The 21,819-nt window shown below is 40.3% G+C and overlaps 1 protein-coding gene across 3 annotated transcripts in view; it reads right to left on the reverse strand.

Annotated features, from left to right (window-relative positions):
- Nucleotides 1-3,581: 3,581 nt before the first annotated feature.
- The window catches only part of LRGUK (leucine rich repeats and guanylate kinase domain containing), a 44,712-nt gene continuing 26,474 nt past the window's right edge, over nt 3,582-21,819 (reverse strand). The window contains exons 14-21 of one of the 3 annotated variants that reach the window (XM_032448801.1): nt 20,990-21,191; nt 19,944-20,048; nt 16,471-16,628; nt 13,652-13,740; nt 9,605-9,739; nt 7,366-7,395; nt 4,960-5,129; nt 3,897-4,593 (exon numbers count right to left, since the gene is read on the reverse strand). In XM_032448801.1, coding sequence (XP_032304692.1) covers nt 4,457-4,593; nt 4,960-5,129; nt 7,366-7,395; nt 9,605-9,739; nt 13,652-13,740; nt 16,471-16,628; nt 19,944-20,048; nt 20,990-21,191 — 1,026 coding nt within the window. In that variant the 3' untranslated portion in view covers nt 3,897-4,456. Of the gene's footprint in view, nt 3,790-3,896; nt 4,594-4,959; nt 5,130-7,365; nt 7,396-9,604; nt 9,740-13,651; nt 13,741-16,470; nt 16,629-19,943; nt 20,049-20,989; nt 21,192-21,819 lie in introns of those variants that run through there. The other 2 variants (XM_015860235.2, XM_015860300.2) reach the window with 2 other exon arrangements.

Here is a 21,819-nt window from a genome sequence, read left to right on the forward strand (position 1 = left end):
ATTGACATGGGAAACCTGGGAGAGAAACAGCTTGGAGGATACGGAGCCATTATTTTTGCCTCCAGCATGGCCCAGGGTTGTGGGTCTCTCCTGGTCCCCTTCCTTCTCCAAAATGTGCTGGATTTTTTTTAGGTAATCATTATTATTTTCCCCTTTTCCATACAATTATGAGTAACTTGGCTTTACCCTTCACCTCCTGCTCTTTCTGAGCAGCTGGAAGATGGATGCGCTGAGCCTGCATTGACCAAAGGACAGCAGTGCAGGAAATGCATGTTAATTTACCCCCTTAAAGTGGGGGCAAAGTAGGAGCATCTGTAAGAGCCACATGGTCCTATTTCCCACAGAGGAGGTGCTTAAGACAGCCATGGGTGGAAATAATCCCTGGGCTGGTAGCTGCCCAAAGCATAGCACAGAGATGATGGCTGGGTGATCCCTTGAACCAACATGGGGACAACAAATGTTATGTAAAGCAGAGATGTCTTCCATCAGGATCACAGAATGGCTGGGTTGGAAGGAGCCTTAAAGCCCACCCAGATCCAATCCTTGTCATGGGGTGGTTGCCTCCTACCTTATCAGGTGCGCCAAGGCCCCATCCATCCTGCCCTTGAGCACCTCCAGGGATGAGGCATCCACAACTTCTGATGGACATTGATTTATACCTTCATGCTCCTACATGCTCTGAGATATAAGCGGAGAGAAGCAAGAATGATAACAATGTAGGAGCTGCCTCCCCCCTCCTCCCCACAGCAAAGAAAGAAATTCAGGCTTAGCAACGTGGGCTCCTCTCTCTCCACCTGACAGGAGACAGGACAAATATCTCAGAAGCTTGAAATATTTCAGGGGGGTTACCAAAAGGGTATGTTCAAGCAGGATGAGTTACTGGAGAGCCTATGGTGGGTATCAAGAAGAGTTTGCTTAAGCTCCAGCTCCAATGGAATGGACGCTTGAGTTGGGTTTGCAAATGCAGCAACGTGGAAACAGTGGTTAGGAAACAGACCCAACACTGTTGGGAGAGCTGGAGCTGTGAATGCATGTGGGGTGAGACCAATAAGGACCCAAGTGGGCCTTCTTCAAACCCTTTTTTGGCTCTCCCTTAAATGAGGGATGCGAAGAGAAACACGGTCAGTTGGTGTTATCACACCGTGCGACAACTTCTCTCACCCCCACTACTCTACTGTTAAAAAAATGTGGTGTAATTCAGTTTGACAGCTGCCAAATTAGCAGCATATTATGCAGCATATTCAATTAGACAAGCTCCTGAGGGAGCAGGCAGAGCTAGCAGGGCAGCCAGATGCTGCCAGGATGCGATGCAGTGCTTCAGTAAAGGTATTTTTAGACATGGATGTGGGCATTCAGCAAAGGAATAAGGATCCCTTTGGTCAATCCAAACCAACTCTCCACCATCTGTTTCCAGAAAATATTGGTAACAAGTGAAAATAAAAAGGGGTTGCTGCTGGATTCAAAGTAGTCCTCACATCAAGCCTCTACTGGCCTGTATCAGTGAGGTTAGTGCGAGAGGAAGGAGGGCAGTGATGTTCCAAAAGTAGCAAAACAAATAATGTTATGTCCATTTTTTCCCTGTGTCAACTGGGAAGTGGGTGCTGGAGGATTGAGCCAGCACTTGTCTCCTGCTCTTGTCTTCAACTGAACCCGTAGCTGCTTGCCCTGGCTGTCTACATTCTTGTCCATGGAGCATCTCCACCTCTACCATTCAATGTGCTCACCAATTTGCAGGAAGGAACATCTATGAACCTCTGGAATACTTCCTTGAGTTGTAAAACAAACTTTTATCCAACAAACTTCAGATCCTTTCATTTTAGGGATCTGAATTAATACACTCTACTCTTAAGTCTATCCAACGACATTCAGTCATTCCTTAATTCTGCAGCTCCTTGTCCTACAGCATCCACATGGTCCTACACCACCCATGGTTACTCCTACCATGTTGCTATGGGCTTGGGGGAGGGATATGGGTAACAGAATCATAGAATCATTAAGGTTGGAAAAGACCACTAAGATCATCTGGTCCAACCATCCACCTACTACCAGTGCTGCCCACTAAGCCACATCCCTCAGTGTGCCATATTTATTGATCACCTCCAGGGACAGGGACTCAACCACTGCCCTGGGCAGCCTCTTCCAGTGCCCAGTGGAGAAGTTTTCTTCCAACATCCATTCTGAAGAGCTGCTTTTAACTTCCCACAAGTTCCCAGTCTTCTCTGCTTCATCTCAAAGATCCAACACTCCATCCTTCAAGCAAAGACTTGACTAGAGTAGGCTGCTAAAGCCTTTTCCATTCACGTGGCAGAAAGCACTAGTATGGATTTTATTGGATGCTGAATGCTTCTTTTTTTTGTACAAAAGGGAAATTAAACAGCTTGTTATGCTCCCCTCTGTAAAATTCAGGACTCAAAGACTTGTTTGACTGTGACTAACTTAAGGTGTTACTCTGCTGTAATCCAAACACACTTCCTGCCAATGAAAACAGAGTTCCCTGAAACAGTCCTGCTTTTATCTGCCAGCCTATAAATATATAGGCACGGAGTTGCAAGTTCTGTACTTCCAGCCAAAAATAAACCTTCTAAACTAAGAACGCCCAACTGCAAAGCTTCACAATCTGCTGAACAAAACGTAAATAGCACACGTTGGTAATCCAACAGCACTGCTGCCTTGTGAATGGGCCAGATGTTCCATGCTTCAGGGTATAGGTGGGCAAAGGGCAAGTCCACATAACTTGCTGGGAATCTCGTAAATTGGGTGAGCAACTTCTGCTGGGAAGTGGGAGGAAAGCAAGCAAGAGTGTGTGGAGGTAAAACGTTGGGGAGGGAAGGCAAGAAATGGTTTCAGACTAGAAGAGGGGAGATGGAGTACAGATATAAGGGGGAAAAAGTTACAGTGAGGAAGTGAAGCATTGGAACAGGTTGCTCGGACAAGTGGTGGGTGCCACATCCCTGGAGACATTTAGGCTCAGGCTGGATGAGGCTCTGTGCACTGATGGAGCTGCAGGTGTCCCTGTTGAGTGCAGTGGAACTGGACTAGATGACCTTTAAGGGTCCCTTCCAACTGAAACTATCTATGGAATTGAATATTTGGCTGAATTGGTTTCAGCATGCTTCCAACCTGAGCTTCTCTCTGATATTTTTTAAACTCCCATGGTCTATTTGCCCACTGGGGATGAGTAACCCCATGGAATGTCCCACATTTGGAAGTATTTGAGAGCTCAGGGTCCAGTAATTGCTTGCAGTTCTCTTCCAGTTATGTTGTTCTGATACGTGTTATATTATTATCTGATGGAAACCCAAGTAAGCCAACCAAAACCCCAAAGGAGACACTGATGTAGCTGGGGTGTCACCCACCACTGCCCTGATTTTCCTGACACGCAGAAATTAAGTGTCCAGGAAAAAAAAACCACCAAGCAACAAAACAACGGATCCATCTGCACTGCATTCCTAATTTAAGCAGCTCTGTTACCAGGCTCAGCTATGAGGTGTGATCACCCCTGGCTCTTCTGCGTGCGAAACACAAGGTACCTTGTACATATTCATTAACCATGACATTAGCAATACTACTATCACCTGTACAACAGCACAAACTGATGCACTGATCAGCAGCCACGTCAATCAAGCGTGCAGCCGGCCGTAACAGCCAGGATAACATCTGCGAAGGTATTTATAGAGACGACACAACCATGCAGAGATCTGCTGAAGATATTGTGATGCTGTAGTGGCAGTCTGCACTTGGAGAGTGAGTTGTATCTTCTTCTATGCACACAAAGACTATTGAGGACCTCTGTAATGTAAACAAGCAAATAGTTTTCTTCTGGGTAGGCTGCTCAGGTAAAGGGCCGCACTGTCTGTTCTATAAATGTATGGCAATGGAATTAATCAGGACATACATCAGCTCAAGAGTTTTGTTTATTTGTCAGAGCTCTGTTCCACGTACAGAAAAAGAAACCTTCACTTACTGCTCCAGCCAGTTCTCAAAGATCCTAACAATGTTTCTGAGGTTGTTTGTATAAATACGTGTGCAAATGAAATAATTTTGTCTCCTCTCTTAAGAAAACACATTTTACAACAATTCACTAATCCTACAGCATGGGCAATGTTACCAGAAGCTCTTATGATTCCACACCTCAATTAAATCTATAAGATGAGAGGGGGAGGAAATAAATAAATTAACAGAAGATATGGACACGTGGTGGTGAGGAAAAATTCTACAGCATTTCCCAGCTGAGAATGCCTGGGGAAATCATTTCTAGTGTTGGGAAACACAGAAATTACTTTTTAATAAAGTTATAAATAAATAACTTTTTTTTTTTGGAGAGTTAATCAGAAACGGATTTAGAAATAATCTTTGATAGACTTCGCTTTGTCAAAGAGAAATCCTATCAAATTCAGAACTCCTGTTAGACAGAAAGCTTCAGTGTGGCTGAGAGCAAGAGTTGTAGAAGTGGCCATCAAGGGTTGGTGCCCTTCCGCCCAGACGGGATTGGAGGTAGGACAAGTTTAGTGTTGGTGAGCTGAGGCACAAGGGAAGAACCGGTCTTGGTTTTGCTGTATTTTCTCTCAAGGTTGTCACTGTGAAGTTCAGTCTCTGCAGAAATTATAAATAAATAAGTGAAGAAAGAAATAATAAGTCAGAATTTACCACAAAGTGCTTCTCCAGCTGAAAATCCTGAGTTGTCACATCAGAACGTTGCTTTTTGTGTCATTACCACAGAGGCACAAAGGCTGCCCTATCACCCAGATAACGCTAATATGGAATCATACAATTGTTTGAGATGGAAGAGAGCTTTAAAGGCCATCTAGTCCAACTGCCCTGCAATGAACAAGGACATCTACAGCAACATCAGATGCTCAGAGCCTTTTAAAGGTCCCTTCCAACCAAAACAAATTGTAAGAGTCCCTGATCATTATAGTAAGCGTAAGAAAGACTGTTACTTTGGAATAAGCTTCAAACCTTTCCATCTGTCCACTCCATTTTCAGCTCCCCTTGGATGTTGATGCTGAGCTTCAGCAGCTTCAGGAAGATGAGCAGGGGGAAGAGGGCTCCGAACGGGCAGACCTTCTGCACCAGGTGCACCAGTTGAGTTTAGAAGTAGTCTGTTAGCAAGACCAAATCCTCTGCAGCTGAGAGAAGAAAATGATTTATGCTTTAAAATAGCGATAAAAAAGCATACACACCAAGTCTGGTGCTATTACTGATACTGCAATCACGCAATTCAACCAGAAGTCAGAAATAAAAGCTGGTGCTTGAGAGAATCACAGATTAAAGTGGAAAAGACTTCTGGGTCTATCTAGTCCAACTCCCCTGCTCAAGCGTGGCCAACCAAAACAGGTTGCCCAAGACCATGGCCAGCGAGCTTTTGAGTACCAAACTCATGGCTCCTTATTTGGAGTCTGATAGTGATGAGATAGGGGTTATGGTTTTAAACTAAAAGAGGTGAGATTTAGGTCAGATGTTAGAAGGAAATTTTTTACTCAGAGGGTGGCGAGGAACTGGAATGGGTTGACTAGAGAAGCTGTGGATGCCCCATCTGTGGTAGTGCTTTAGGCCAGGTTGGATGGGTAATGAGTAAATGTGACAATGGCAATGACCAGACTGTAGCTTATTCTGATAAAGGCTTTCAATTTCCATCTATATAATATCAATTTACTTGAAGGAAAGTAAAAGGCCCTGATTGCTATAGAGAGATCAATAACTACCTCTTCAATGTAAAACCATAACATATTTCTGGAGCAATACCTAAGACATTTGATAATGTCTGCTGTTCTGATCTACAAGGTCAAACTGATTCATAGGTTTAATGAATCTGTGAGGAAGCTCTAAGATTACCCACTCTGACCTTATTGATAGTGCAGGCTGAAGGAATTTCATCCTCTAATTCTTGCAAGTGCATTATACCTTGTGAGAATACTGTGATTACAGCATTCCAAGGAATAGGGAGATAATTTCTGTGGTATTTTAATAAAACCATGCAGTGAGAAGAAGGCATCATGAATAAGGAGATTAAAAAGTGTGTTACTCCCATAGGAAACAGGTAATTATCTTCTAACTAGAGGTAGTGTAGAAGTCTGTGCGATTTTTTTCTACTGCCTTCAAGGTAAAGGAATATTATATTCTGTAATGAACTGAGTGTTTGTATCTTCCTCTGAGGTCCAATTGAATCCAAGGCTGCTCACCAAACACCAAGTGTTGGGTGCTTCAAAAAATGCCTCACTATTATTCCAGTCTTAGCCAAGCAGTGAGTTTTAATAAGCCTTGACATGAGGCTTTACTGTAATGCTCATTTCCTTGTTTAGTTGCACAGAGTTTAGCAAATGGCTTCTCTGGCAAAAACATCATGGGAAATGCTTAAGGTTTCTTGGAATGCTACTCAGAAGAAAAAAGCTATCAAAAAGTAAGCGGAGAAATTATTAGAGCTTAAAATCTGCTAGTAATCTACGTCTAGACCTTCCCCAGCACAGAAAACCACCACATGTGGAGTAGATATGTGCCCTAACTTTAAGCTTTTACCTCTACCTCTATTTCCCCATCATTTAAATGGAAAGGAAATGAAGGAAAAAACCTGAATACTCCAAGGAATAATGAGAAAAATGGAGTCTGGCTGCACTAAACACAGATTATATCGGTAATGAGTAGAAGACTAAAGCCCTGGACTGCTACACATTCTGTTTAAATTACGCTTGCCATGGACTGCCAATCCCTAACATACATCATTGCAAATGTTGGCATAATATATCAATTGACGGATATTCTTCATTTGATTGTATTTTGAGACGGCTCCTTGCTAAATGCATGGCTCAGTTATAGGTGAGGTTCTGCTTCCACTCTCAAACTTATAAAGATGAAGGTACAGTAACAGGCTAAGAAGTTTCCACTCACCAGCTCACTAGCCCCTAACTTTACTCTGTATTCCATTCCTTTTCTCCTCACCTTGCTATGCTGTAACCAGACTATTTTAATAACTGGCTTATATGGTAGTCTTACAAGCACCTCTACTGGTATAGGTGAGTAGCGCTCTAGAATGAGAAGTAATGTCCTTAAGCATTGTGAGGGGAGGTTCAGTTGGAAATTAGGAAACATTTATTCTCAGAAAGAGTACTGAGGCATTGGAACAGGCTGCCCAGGGAGGTGTGGAACTCACTGTCTTTGGAGGTGTTCAGAAAACATGGAGATATGGCACTGAGGGACATGGTTAGTGGGCATGGTGGGGATGGGTCGATGGTTGAACTGGATGATCTTAGAGGTCTCTCCCAACCTTAATGACTCTATGGTCCTATTTGTAGTCCCAGCACCCCATCCTGGCAAACAATATTTGTTTTAACTGCCTGTGCCTGGAGGTCAAAACATTCGGGATCTTACCCCTTGTTGGTTTTTTTAATTTTACTCTTTCTTCCATTCCAAATGTGAAAAGCATAAAATTGGGAAAAAGCAAAAGAAAAGGTTAAACCACCTCAATATTTAGACAAGTAAAATCACTACATTTTTTTTTACTTCAGAAGTGGGGGATTATTTTTGTCAGTATTTCGAATGCATCTACACAACAGCATTTCCATCAACCATTCCTATTAGAAAATTTATTCCAAACTTTCCTTATTTCCCTTGCAAAAGAAGGTGACAACATGACTCCATACGGTTCCATGGTAGGCCTTGATGCATGCACAGAAAATGAATCAGATTAGCAGTTTGCATTTTCCCTCCTCACAGTTGTTTTTCCACCGTGTTATTAACAGTGCTAAATGAAAACACTGCTAAAGTCAAAACACCAAAATGTGGTGGAGTGGAAAGACATATTTATTCCCATATGCGAAGGGTGAGACCTTTACAACTCATCGTAGCTTCGCACTCATTTGAGTTATAGGTCTTGCCACTTACTGGTAAGGACAGATGATGCAGAATCCCTCTGCAACCTATTATGCACTCAGTTTCTCTCATACGCTCACTCTGTTCCCCTTCAACACACTCCACCGTGCTACAAATACTCAGGACAAATGAATCTGCAGAGGCCTACGGTTTCAACCTCTTTACAGCACGCTAATTAACTACTTGTAATTACAGTGGCAGGTAGTGTGTCACATAAATGGAACTGGCAGCCTCCCTAGGATATAAAAGGAACACGGATTTTTTTTCCAACAGTAAGTTTATCTAAGAATTCTGCTTCAGTAGATCAAGAATGAAGTGAATGTGTTGAAATCTTACAAAGAGATTAGCATTGCTTGTTGCTTTGACTTATGTGAAAAGCTGTCTAGTGTGTGTTTTGGCTTAGTTATTTAATGCAGCGATTTGTTCACTTGTAACAGTTGGAAAATACACGGTATGGGTGTTTTAACACATCGGGAAAGGTAGCTTCATTTGTATTGAGTGAGAATAAGGTATCAGCTATGGGACTCAACAATAATTCCAGCTTTCCAACAGCTCTACAGCACAGACATCAGCTCACAGTTGCAGCTTTCAGATGAGCTTTGCATAGGTTCATAAGAGTGAGGAGAGCTCATTTCAAGGTGGCCCAGAGCATGGCCACAAGTGCACACCTATTTCCATGTGTGGATGGGTGATCTGGCATGTTATCCTGCACTGGGTCATGCTGTGTGGCATCCAGCTGCTTCTGTGTATGCCATCTGGGCATAAGATTACAACAGATGGCCAGAAGAGGGGGAAAAAAAAGGCTTATTAAGGATTCTGCATAGAAAAGCTGCAGTGTCACTTGCTGTAATAGTTGGCAGACAGAGCTCAGACATTCTTATGGAGCAGGACAATGAGAGCAAGTCGTCTTGGCAAGATGGCAACGTGGACTTGCAAAACTAGTCAGCAAAATATAGCTCCCTTCGTAGCAGGATGCCTGAAAGGCAATGTAGATGTAGCCTTTCAAATCTATGTATATATATACATATATATACATATATATACTATATATATATATACTATATATACTATGTATATATATATCTATGTGTATATATATATATATATATATATATATATATACACGTATTTCTCTCTCTACAAGCTTTACATGAGATAGGAGCTGTCTCCTTTCCATACCTTGGAACCTGTTTAGCTGTGGGTCATAGAAATGAGGATGCTCATCACTCATTGGATGAGATTTGCCACATAGCAACAAGGAAAGGCAAAGGCACTACAGAGGATCCTGGCAGGGTCTGCTGTTATCATCGATGAGATACGAAGTTAAAGATTGTGCTGTTATCCAGAGCCTCCCAAATGGTATTCAGGTGTTAACTATGGTAATCCTCGAAAGAGCATAGGAAATAATTCTGATAGCAATATCTGGCAATTTGTCTAAAAAATATATAGTTGTCACTGAATTTCTGTTTTACTATACCTGGGCCAAGTTTCATTCAGCATCATTTCCCCTTCAAATATTCTGTTTATAGAAAGCTCTGGAAATTCTCTCTTTTTATGAATTATGGTGTCTAAATGAAACCATCCCTGTGAATGACAAGACTTGTACACTGTACATATAATAAGGCTCTTGCTGAAACATATGAGACAACTGCATTAGCTTGGACAGTAGTTTTACATCTTATGTACTGCAGCATTAACCTCCACTGTACTCAGAGGCAGTCTCAGAAATGGAACTCACCTGCTTTCTGTGTTAATCAGGGGGAAGCTGTGGTCTTTGGTGGCACTCTTTGCATCTGAGACCAGAGAATTATGTGTTGTTGGCTCCAGTAATGGTTGCTGGGAGCTGCTTGATGCAGGAGTGATTCCAAGGTCCCTGGAAAAAAACACAAAAAGAAAATAGAGGGCATGTCACTATATACTGTGACAGAACAGCTAGTGCTTGAACCATAGGATTGTTTGAGTTGGAAGGGATCTTTAAAGGTCATTTAGCCCAGCTACACTGCAATGAAGAGGGACACCTGGTCAGGGACGCTGTAAAACTAAAACCAAGCACAAGCAGCACTGAAGATTGCCAGAAATAAGACATTCTCAATGAAATGCTGAATGGTCTCTACTACTTAGAGCAAAGCTTGGTATTCACAACCTATGATCAACTCTCAGAAGCTACATCTCAGATGAAAAGTAAATTTAAACCAATCTACCAGGCATTTTTAAAGGTGAAAGGGATGTTTTTCCACTACCTACCTGGGTGCCAAATATCTTCTTCACACTTGGTCTTGAGTTTTGTACTTCTGTTAGAGGTATTTAAAGACTTTCATTGTATTACTATGCCTCAGATCAAATGAGAATGGGTTGGATAATTTAAATAGCTCCCATGTAGCTCATACCCATGTAGTTTAGTTCTAGTTTTGTCACTAGCACAGGTATAAAAACAAAACTGAAAAGTGAAATTATATTGAAGACAGAAGCTGGATGTGCAAGATATATATGCTACATCTTATGCTCATGGCAAGCAAATGCAGCCTGAATGGAGTGTCTCAACCACAGGTGGACCATGCACCTTTGCTCTTCCAGTTCTGGCAGGGAGCTCTGTTGAGACTGTAAAGTGTATGGAATCTCCTTCAACTCAGAAAAGTGAGTTCACAGGTTATAAATTTTCCTCTTGGTGATGTCTGCTCTTGCTTACTTCAGTTCTTTCAGCAACATTCCAGGAAAATCAAGAAGTTAATCATTAGATGAAGGTTTGATCTGAATGAGACTTCAACCCAACTCCTTATTTATTACCCTAAGACACAGAGACAGTGAAATTATTCAGACCAAACCACGAAACATTGCCCTTACACTGTATCAGGCAATGTGACATCAAAATGACTTTAATTACACACAGCCACAGGCAGAAAAATAAGAAAGGCTAGGTTTTCAGTAATTCAGATTTAAGAACCCAAATTTATGTAGATGACCCTGAGGGTCGCAATAAATAAATCAGGTTGGGTGCTTCTGTGACATCACTTTTAAAGTTTTCTAATGCACAGTTAGAAAAACTGAGCGATACATGTAAGTCTGGATTAAAATGTGCAGTGGTGAGATTAAGCATTAAAGAATCTTTTAATATTTACTGATACATGGGAAATTCAAAACATTTAGTATCTTAAGAACTGTTTTGCACCTATCACTCTTGGCACCAGTTTGATATATCTCACTGTATTTAGATTCACTCCTAGCTGAAGTAGGGTTTTATGCACTGCTGCTGACAATGGAAATAAAGAAAAGATGCATCATTCTAAAAACAAAATAAAATAATGTAGGACAAAATTGATGAGATTCCAGCAAAAATAGTAAGAGTTTTTCAAAACCAGATTTTAAACAGCATAACTTTTGTCTTATTTACATAGTCAAGTAAAAAGAGAAGGAAAAACCTCCAAAGGAAATAGCTTAAAATGAGTATTTTTCCATCAGAGAGAAAAATCTGATGAGTACTGAAGACAAGATGGATCTAGACATAATAGTGAGATGAGATGTTTAGTCTGAATGCCTAATGCAATTTGACTGCATGAAAGGATTGGTGTCCACTTTTAGTATCACATGGGGAGACAATAAATGATGTCCCTCAGACATGCTATTGATATTTATTTGCCCGCACTTTTAAGGACATTTGATGTTCTCTGGTCAATTTTGAGAGTTAATTAACAAATTAGAGAGAACTTAAAGTAACATTGCTGAAATTACTAAGCACAGGATTGCAGAGAAATGTGAAGAGACATGGGTTTGAAGAGTGGACTGTCAGGTGGATAAGCAATTGGTTAAATGGTTGCAATGAGAGGGATGTGGTCAATGGTCTGATGTTCAGGTAGAGCCAGAGACAAGCGGTGTCCTCCAGGGGTCTATCTTGGGAACAACGCTCTTCAGGTTCTTTATCAATGGCATTGATGATGGAATTGAGCGTACCCTCAGCAAGTTTCTGATGACACCATGTTGAGTGGTGCAGTTGACAGAAAAGAAGGGATGGAATCCAGAATGACCTGGAGAAGCATGAAAAGTGGGTCCCATGAGAACACAATGAGGTCTAACTAGGTCACACACAAAGTGTTGGGTTGAGGCAATCCTGGATATGTCTAAAAATTGGAAGAATTAATTGCAAGCAGCCCTGTTGAGAAGGACTGGGAGTCCTAATGGTCAAAAAGCTGGATTCTTGAAGCCTGGAAGGCCAACTGCATTGTGAGTTGCATCAAAAGAGGAGAGGCAGCAGTGAGAGGAGGTGATTGGCCCCCTCTACTCTGCCACATCTGGAGTACTGGGTCCAGGTCTGGGTCCCTCAGTACAGGAGGAATTCAGACCTTCTGGACTGGGGCCAGAGGAGGGCCATGAACATGATCAAAGGGCTCCACAACCTTAATTGTGTTCCAGGAATCAGTTTCTCTCCCTGAATTTAAATCATTTTATAACATTCATATTAATGTCATTTCTTGACTTAACTTCTTGCATGGAATGGTGCGTTGTCGACTCTTGCCTCCAATTCCGCTGCGTGCATCTATCCCTTGAGGCCTGGTAATTGCAAATACTGATTGGGAGTGACAGGATTTTCTCTCACCTGCCTGACAGCTCTGCTGAAACAGCCTCATATTTAACTCCTCAACCAGCTTCCTTGGAATGACTATTATGGAATAAAGGCAGCAAAGAGGAACACATGCAAGAGAACAGTTCACACTGCCACACTAAATCAAAACCAAAACATCCAGCATAAGAAAACACTGATTTCCATTTTTCTTCTCAGTACAACATAGTTTAAATAAATGAGAGGAAAGAAAAGACTTCCTTCTGCTACTTAAAAAACTTTAAGATTTAGGAAATGTATCATAATTATGCATCTCTGCTGTTAGCTTCTGCCATTGTTTTTTTTCCTAAAGATAGTTTAATCCAATGGTTTGTTTCTTTCCTTATTTATTTTTAAAGAATCATTGTTCAGTCTTCGTTACTGGAAAGCTGGAATGTGTAATTAGTGACTGCATTCATACAGAACTGAAACACTGTTCTGTTCATTTTGATAGATGCTGATACAGAGGCCCATATGCTGCTTTTAAACGTCAACACTGTGATGAGCCTTTTCACAACAGGTAGGAAAAGCAAGCAAAAAAGAATCCAAAATAGGAAGATTTGCATCGGTATTTACCAGGGAAAGGCAGAGATCCCACAAAAGACCAACCAAAGAAAGTACATTAAGATTTACAGACTTAACACCATTTTTCAGGGCTGTGACTATGAGCAGAAAAGACAGAAGAGACAGTAAAGATACGATCCATTTTCTTTAAAGAAAAAGAGCCAGAAAAATGGAACCAGCTTTTAGAAATTCTGCTTTAAACACAAGTATGCACAGAAGTGTGCTGCAAAGAACTTTGTGCTGAGCAAGGTTCAGTACTAATCACCAGAAGCACTAAAAACATCTTGGAGACTGTGCACTGCCAGAAACAACCTTTCAGCATCTAAATGGGGGCTATGAGAAAGAAGGGGATAGAGTCTTTAGCAGGGTCTGTTGTGATAGAACAATGGGAAATGATTTCAAGCTTAAAGAGGGGAGATTAGACTAGATATAAAGGAAAAATTATTTTACAGTGAGGGTGGTGAGGCACATGGAACAGGTTGCTCAGAGAGTTGGTGGATGCTCTGTCCCTGGTGACATCCAAGGAGTAGAGCTGGAGTAGGCTCTGAGCACCTGATGTCTCTGTTCATTGCAGGGCAGTTGGACTAGATGACCTCAAAGGAGTCAAATGATTCTGTGGTTCTACATTACCTTTGAAACAGCTGGACGTATGCACTGGGTACCTTTCCTGACAGAGCCTGACATGCTGCAGCATGACGCCTTTGGAGAGAAGCTTCTTCCTGATAAAGAAATACAACCAACTTCATACAGGAACTTAAAAAACTTAAAATTATATAGGGTAATTTAATTGGTTGTGATATTCCTCTCTTTTGTTAAGTTTTTAAAGTGAATGCATTTATTCCGGGAAAATAGAGTTCTACTATAAGTAACAAGATGCTAAATATAATTCATTAATTTACACAAAGCAAAATTTGGTCTGGAATCTTGCAGGCATTGAATAATGAAGATATTCATCTCCAGTAAAGTCCTATTTATTTCTTCATATAACATGCCAGGACATAGCAGGAAGGAGTATCTGCAGAGAACTACTTTTGATGCATTCCTACCTCTCAGTATAACAGAGCTGGGATAATTCTAGCTATGCTTTTGTCTTAAGTTTATCTTCACCAACAAGGGGCTGAATACAGAACAAAACTGCTTCTGCTACAACTTAAATACACCAGTTTTCTCTCTTTGCTCTAACAATACTGCAAACCTGTCTTTCTTTCCATATAAACCAATATTCAGAGTTGGATTTAACCGACTGTAATTTGCAGAAGGTAAAATGAACCCATTACGATCTTAGCAGACTGAAAAATATGGTCTTGAGTTTCAAGGGGGTGTTAATTAACATGTGCTGTGCTCAGTGTAATTTCTCAGGTCAGACCAACACCGAGCAACAACGTGCTTAAAAAATGAAATGTAAATCTCAGAGCAAAGTTATTACATCCTGCTTTGTTATCACCTGATAGCCACTGATACTTATCAATATAATAGCTAAATCACATGTCTGTAACAGGCTTTTTGTGATGGTATGAGGAATGAAAGAGAATACAGTTAATCTGCTAATGGCTCACAGGATGACTACTGTGAATTCGTGCACTTTCTTTCACTACTTATGATAAATAAGGGTCTGTTTAAAAGCTCACTGAGCTTGAGTTATGTTTTGCTTTCTTTCGGTAAAGATGCAGCTCCATTCCTGTTTTTGTTGGTGTGGATTACAGGCATAGACTCCTTTATGTTCATCCCTTATGCAGTTAATTGCAGCTACATGAAATTGGTGTTGGCATGCTCACAAGGGGTAAAAGGCTGAAGGGAATCAGATCTGCTGTCTTCCTCTGAACAGCAGACTCTGCTTCTTAATTTGCTCATGGACAACCCACATCCATAATTTCTTCATATTTTTTTATGTGATGGGAGTGGAATGCAGTTACTGTAGTGACAGCAAATTATTTCAGTGCTTAGAGTGAAAAAAAAATGCATAGTCTCAAATGTAACAGTTTAGACACAATTTTACTTTAAGGCCACAGACATATTTATATTCTTCTCATTAAATACAGTCCAAGAGGCACCTGTGTTTCACCTTGAATGTTTTACTACATTCACACTTCAGCTGATGCTATAAAGCTTCCTCTGCACATAAAAATGTATTGGAAACTTAGCATAGTAAATAACTAAAAGTTATTACCAGCACCGAACAAGGAGACTAACAAGAAAGTGAGCCTTGCAGCCATGAAGTAAGTAGAACCCACATTAAATGATAGCCTCCTTCATCATAAACCACTTCTCCCTGACTTGACAAAATGTAAACTTTCAAGATAATATAAAAAGAAGATGAAATAAAAAGTGAGAGACAAAAATTGCTGGGGCAGGAGAGCTGTCAGAGAGCCACCAAGGTAAGAAAAATTCTGCTTCCTGTCTCACCTTAAACTAACAAACCTTTACATGAAAGAAACATGAAAACGAACAACACTTGTGACAGCTTTTGAATTCTGCAAGGCTTGAACACAGGCATTTCATTTCAGAACATCGGAAGATGCAAGATTCCTTATTTATGTCAGCCATTTTGCCATCATACCCTTCCTCACACTCAAGAGAGTCTTTTTTTTTAAGCCTGGGAAGCCCAGAAGGAGGTGTTCTACTTTGCTCCATCTAGAACACTAATTCTAAACATCAGAGGTAGTTATAAATACAGAGATAGTGGCAAAATTGTACAGCAAGTCATGCCTGCCAAGCCATCATTCATCATAATGACATCATAACCCTGGAATGGAACAAAGTTTAAAGCTTTCATTTTTCTTTTTCTTTTTCTCCTGTCATTGTCATATAAAAAGAGCATTAGGCACATCTGCTTCGTAGTCCCAGCTCCCCCACTGCCTGCAAGGAGAATGAATGCCTTTAGGGAAAACACTACTGAGAAGAAGAAAAAAAAAACAGATGAAACCCAAGTTGCAAGAGGTTATTTGAAATCCAAGCACACTGTTGAGTCTGTTGATTGAAAAAGTAAAAGCAGGTGAAAAATGTGCTTAAATTTGATCTCTGGCAGTCATTACTTGCACTCGCACTGAGACACTTGGCTGAATGAGTTTTTCCACTGCCACAGGATGGCATTCATAAGTAATCTTCATTGTCCTAATATCTGCACCTAACTGCTCTGAACGGGAAAGTTTCAATACTGTGTAACGGAACTGAGAGAGATGATATTCAGCTCCTTTACATCAGGGCACAACTGGATGAAATACATTATGATAAATCGTTTTATTTTGGTGTTAAATTGAGCAGGTTAGTTTGCCTTCCTTGCCTTATTCATCTGCCTTGAACTCTAGGTTACTTGTAAATGGTTGGAAGGAAAGATAACCAAAGAACAGAACTTAATTCTTTTCTGGAGAAAGAAAAGTTTGATCTACAAATAGGTTTTTTTTTTGCATATAAGTTACTTTTATCCTCAGATTAGAGCAAATGCTACTTACCACAGCGCTCAGTTGTACAGTAAGTTTGTCCAAAGTGTCTCCTGAATAATTTTTGGCAGAAGAGTCCAAGAACTCATTGATTGTTGAAGATTTAGTAGTGCCACTCACTCCTCTGCTGGGTGACAATGTTTGCTCTTGCAAGAAACGTACTCTTGAACCTAAGATGGAAAAGACACTTCTCAAAAAGTAATATTCTGAACAGCACTTTGTTTGAAGTTTAAAAAAACCAAGAAATCCAAAGATTTGTAATGCTGCTGTACTGCAAGGAATCAAACAAAAATGTAAGCCAGGAAGCTGAAAATACAGATAACTCCTTCATTTTTATATATTTTTTTCAAATTTGAAAAATCTATAAACTGGGATGGATAGATGGATGGAAGGTAGATGTCCCATTCCTGGAGATATTAGGTGGTGGAGTCACTGACCCCAGGGGTGTTCAAGAAAAGACTGGCTATTGTGTTGAGGGACATGGTTTAGTGGGAGCTATTAGTAATAGGTGAATGGTTGGACTGGATGATCTTTTAGGTCTTTTCCAACCTTGGTGATTCTATGATTCTATGATATTCAAGGTCAGGCTGAACAGGGCTCTGAGCAACATGATCCAGCTGTAGGTGTCCCTGTTCATTGCAGGGGAGTTGGTCAAGATTGTCTTTAAGGGTTCCTTCCAACTCAAACAATGCTATAATTTATTCTGCCTATAAAACGATATCTAAATATTAAATTCAATCACAGGAAAATATCTTTTTCTGGTACATGACACTTTTTTTTTTGCAGAAATTCAATCATTTCCTTGTGTAAATTCATTTACTCATACTGTATTGTGTGTCATTTCACGTATTATCACACACAATCGGGGTAGATGAGAGACAGAGATATCCAGTCCATCTGCACGTTCATATATTATATATAGTTACTTTTCCTACTATATGCACTTATTAAAAAAGAAAAGTTTCAACACTCATCAGGTGACTTTCAGCCCAGCCATTAAATAGATGCTGCTGGCTTGTAGCTGCCAGGAGATCTGGTGTTAAGAACAGAGGAGACAAGACGTGAGATTGGTAGGCTCTGTTTCACTCACAGTAAATCACTCATTTTGACACTGAGTAAGTGGTAGAATCTAACCTTCAGAAGCACAGAGCTTCACACTGCAAAAAGTTCTGTGGGCTTGCTGGTGCCCAGCATCACAAATAATCAGTCTTTCACATAAATATTCCTTCACTCACTTGTAAAATACAAATAGTAACACATACTCTGCAGGACTGCTGTGAGAAATAATTAATAGTTGTATAGTACCAAGTTCTGTGGATGAAAGCTGCTAATGCAAGTACAAAGCATTATCAGCTCTGCACTGTACTAAATTTCTCCTATAAAGTTTCTAAAAAGAAGAACTTATCTATTTTCTCCCAGTATTTTCACTTTGCATATGAGCAAAGGATCTTGCGCAGCAGTTCATTAAAAAGAGAATTAACAACCTATCATAATCTCACACAACCAATCTTCCCCCTGCTTCTATCTCACTAAAAATGTCCATTTAAAGACATCCTTGAGGCGAGTTTTTAAAAATAAATTATTTCATGCAGTCCAGGAGAAGGGATGATCGCTAGAAACAGGATAGTTAAATTCATTGGAACACCTATAAATGAAGCTCCAAATGAATTTAATGGCGCATAGTAAATTTAAAAGTTGCTTTATGGACAGCAGAATTACCAAAATGTAGCACTGTTAATGAAGTTTCTGTAACTAGTGACAAGCCACTCGCAGAAAGAACTCAGAACCTCTGAGGAATGCAGAGACCTTTAAAGAAACCTCAGGTATGTACACATACATCTTCAAAAATACCATGATTACATACAAATCTATTGTCTTTACACCTATTCCTTTTTTACCCCCTGATAATCTAGTTGGAACTTGGTAGATTTTATTGCCTCTCAGGACAAAAGATCTCCAGTGGTTTTAAGACAAATTAAGCACCAAGACTATAGGCAGTAAGGCAAGAAATTCCTCCCTCTGACTTCAAACAAATATGCAAGCTCTAGAAATGAAAATAAAATCGATATAGATTAAGATTAAATAAGATTCTTCAGAAAACGTGCTCACTGCTGTAGCACTGGGATGCCACAATATGCAGAGGAGCTTTTCATTCCCCCCTGGGAAATTAGTATTTATTAATTCTTTCAGGATACAAAATTACTTGAAATGATGAACTGATGAATTCTGCACTATCCTTCATTAACATTTTCAAACGTTTTTGCCCTCCTTCATCTACTTTTATTTGCAGCCTTCTGAGCCACACAGAAGGTCATGAATATTGGCTCAATGCAACTTCAGAAACTAATTACTCTCCTGTTGCAGTGGATCTAACCAAGAGAGCCATAAACCACAGAGGTTCTTAGAGGTAAAAGTTCACATAAATGATCTTGTTGTTAGCCTGTGTTGTGCAACATCTCACTGCTGTGATATCTCCTTATTTCTTTTTCCCCCATACTTTAGAGATGATATTCTGCTTTTATCACAGCTGGTAACATGTCCCGTTTGGAATAAATACATGAGCTAGAGCTGGGTTCTCATAAGCTAATCTTAGGACTGCTCTCTTCACAGAGAGACTGACTCTCTGATGAGAGCAGTCTTTTCTTCTTCCAGAAGCACTCATGCGGCTCTTTTCCCCTACCCTTCTCTCCTTGAGCTAACCCTATAGCTACATGATGAGGTAGATCAAGGAACTGATCTGTCTCAAAGTCAGGCGTGTTCTTTTCTGGGTTAGTTTTTGGATGGATTACATATGACTGCACTATCAGAGGAATGGGAGCAAGGGAGAACTAGAAATGTACAGGCAGGAGAGAGAAGTTGGGCAGAACTGCTTTTTGCAGCAGCATGTGCTTGGCTTAGCCTGAAGTGATCAAGAGGCTTCATCTTCAGTTATTCAAGTAGCTAAAGGGTTCTTTTAAACACAGTGCCAATCATCTGGGTTTTTGCTGCAGTGGGTAACCCCAAATGCACTTGGAGTGAATTTTTAAGATGCCTTCACTCATCTTAGTATCCTGGTTTTCATATATCTCTTCGTGCTTCTGGCTATCCTGAGGGAGAGAGAAAGGTAAGCTCTCAATGCCATGCCCTTTTCTTGTTTGATAGGCACAAAGCTCTCAGCCAGGGACGCATATCCAGCTTATGATTGATCTGGAATGAATGGAAGATCCTCAGCCCAGAAACATCCTCGGAAGAGTCTGGTAACTTACTTTCTGCATATTATTGCCTCTGGGCACAGAGCAGTGTAAAGTACCTGGAAAGATCTCCATTAAAGATTTACATCCTAGGGAGGAAACAGCCCAGGAGACCCATTACAGAGAAACACACAGAGCTTTCAGAGACGAGCGGTCCCACAGGTTGCATCATTCATAGATTTTAATTCTCATAACAAATAAGCAGGAACACTCTACTGATAAAAGCGAGTAGTAGCATGTGCCCAGACACAGTACCTGTTCCTGCTTTGCTTTGACTGCTATCAGAAGCTGCAGGTGGCTCCAGACCCAGGTATACCTTTATCAAGAAACTCAGCTCTGCAAATGCCTCGTCCAATTCATCTGCAGGAAAGGATAAGCATTTGGTGAAAAAACAAGCTTCCATCACTATAAAGTCACAAATCACAGAAGCCTGAGACACAAATATGTTCTTAACTCATCGAGCTCATCTCTGAGAGAAAAATCTACGTCTTCATAAGCATCACGCTCAAGCAAATAAACTGGAATTCAGCTCTAAGTTTCTACACTCTATTCTAGAGTTTGTTTTACTGTGTTTTAGGGTGTTTTTTTTTTTAATGCTCTATTTTAACTGTAAGCTCCATAAACCCTTGACAGTGACTACAGATAATGTTTTTGTTACCACTACGATATAAATATTTCACCATCACTGCGATGAACTGCAAAGTGACCTCAACAAAAGGGCACAAACAGAATGAATTAGAGAAGGATTCCTCTCCACCTTCTGCTGCCCTCAACCCCTTAATATCAAGAAGCAAACATTGGTTTTAATGAAATATTGACCACTCACACGTTGCCTGTCTCAGGCTGGAAGACTTGAACAAGTTACTAATTAGAAGAGTCCGACAAGGAAAATCATTGCAGCAGCCTCTCCTTTACAGTAAGATACATATCAGCCATCAGTTCAACACTTGAAAAAGTCTATCTGGTCTAGAGATAATTAGATCTGTTAGGTCAAAAGCACCTCTGACCTCTACTCAGAAACTAACAGACAATTAACATAGATCACTGAACATCTATTTGACATTCTTACAGAAGACAACCCTTAGTATTGCTGACTTCAATTATTTGGTTTCCTTTCTAGATGGGCTTGTGACAATTTGGACACAGAATAATTCACTCCTGACAAATCTCCAGGGTACTTGGATTCCTGGGATGAAAATGAACACAGCAAATCAATGATGGGATCCACCTGTTGTTGTAACAGTCCATTTACTTCTGTAACATGAAAAGTCAGGTTTATAGCATAAAAGAGATTAACTCACCTGTGCTGATTACAGCATCGAAGTATCCTGGAATATTCTCACTTAAATTGATATACATGTCCACTCTGGATACTGCTTCTTCTATCTCTGGCCTGCTGAATAATCCTTTCCTCCGCAGATGTCCCTCGTATTTTACTTTGTTTATTGGTACCACCAGGATGTATCTGGGTTTAAAGTAGGTATTTTTCAAGCTACGCACACCCTTTAGAACGAAACAGAAAAGCACAATGTGTTGTTCCTGAAACTGAGTGTCCATTGAGTTTATACCTGCGCTGAGGACAACTCTATTTATCACAAAGCACTGTGAAAGCACTACAGGTAACTTGAATCCAAGGTCTCAAGATTGGAATCCAGCTCGACAAAATGGGTAAGTTCAAGGCAAAGTGCCAAATGTCTACATGTGAGAAGTGTTATAAGAATAGCACTACTTTATTCTAAACACCCTTTTAAATGAAGCCTTTCAGTCAAATTCTTACAGTGATTTAAAGCATTGTACTTCATCATACTTCTGAGTTAGGTACTAACCCTGAATTTTCAACAGCTCTCATTTGCACCAACTCATATGTTGAATAATCTTTTCTCTCTCTCTTTCTACATACAAAAACCAGAATATTGTAACCACAGAGCCCTGTAATATGGTATTGCCACTGCTTGTAACACTGAGTTTTCAGGGTTTGTCCTCAGGCTTGTCCTGCTTCCTCTGGACATCTCTTGACTTACCCTTAGCTTTGTTTTACTTGGCTCAGCTGTGACAGCAATTTCTTTTGTTGACCAGGTGAGGTATCTATCTGATTTGTTTTCTCTTAGTGCAGTAAAACCATAGTTTTATC

Source organism: Coturnix japonica, chromosome 1, assembly GCF_001577835.2.
Source record: "Coturnix japonica isolate 7356 chromosome 1, Coturnix japonica 2.1, whole genome shotgun sequence".
Taxonomy (NCBI): Eukaryota; Metazoa; Chordata; class Aves; order Galliformes; family Phasianidae; genus Coturnix; species Coturnix japonica.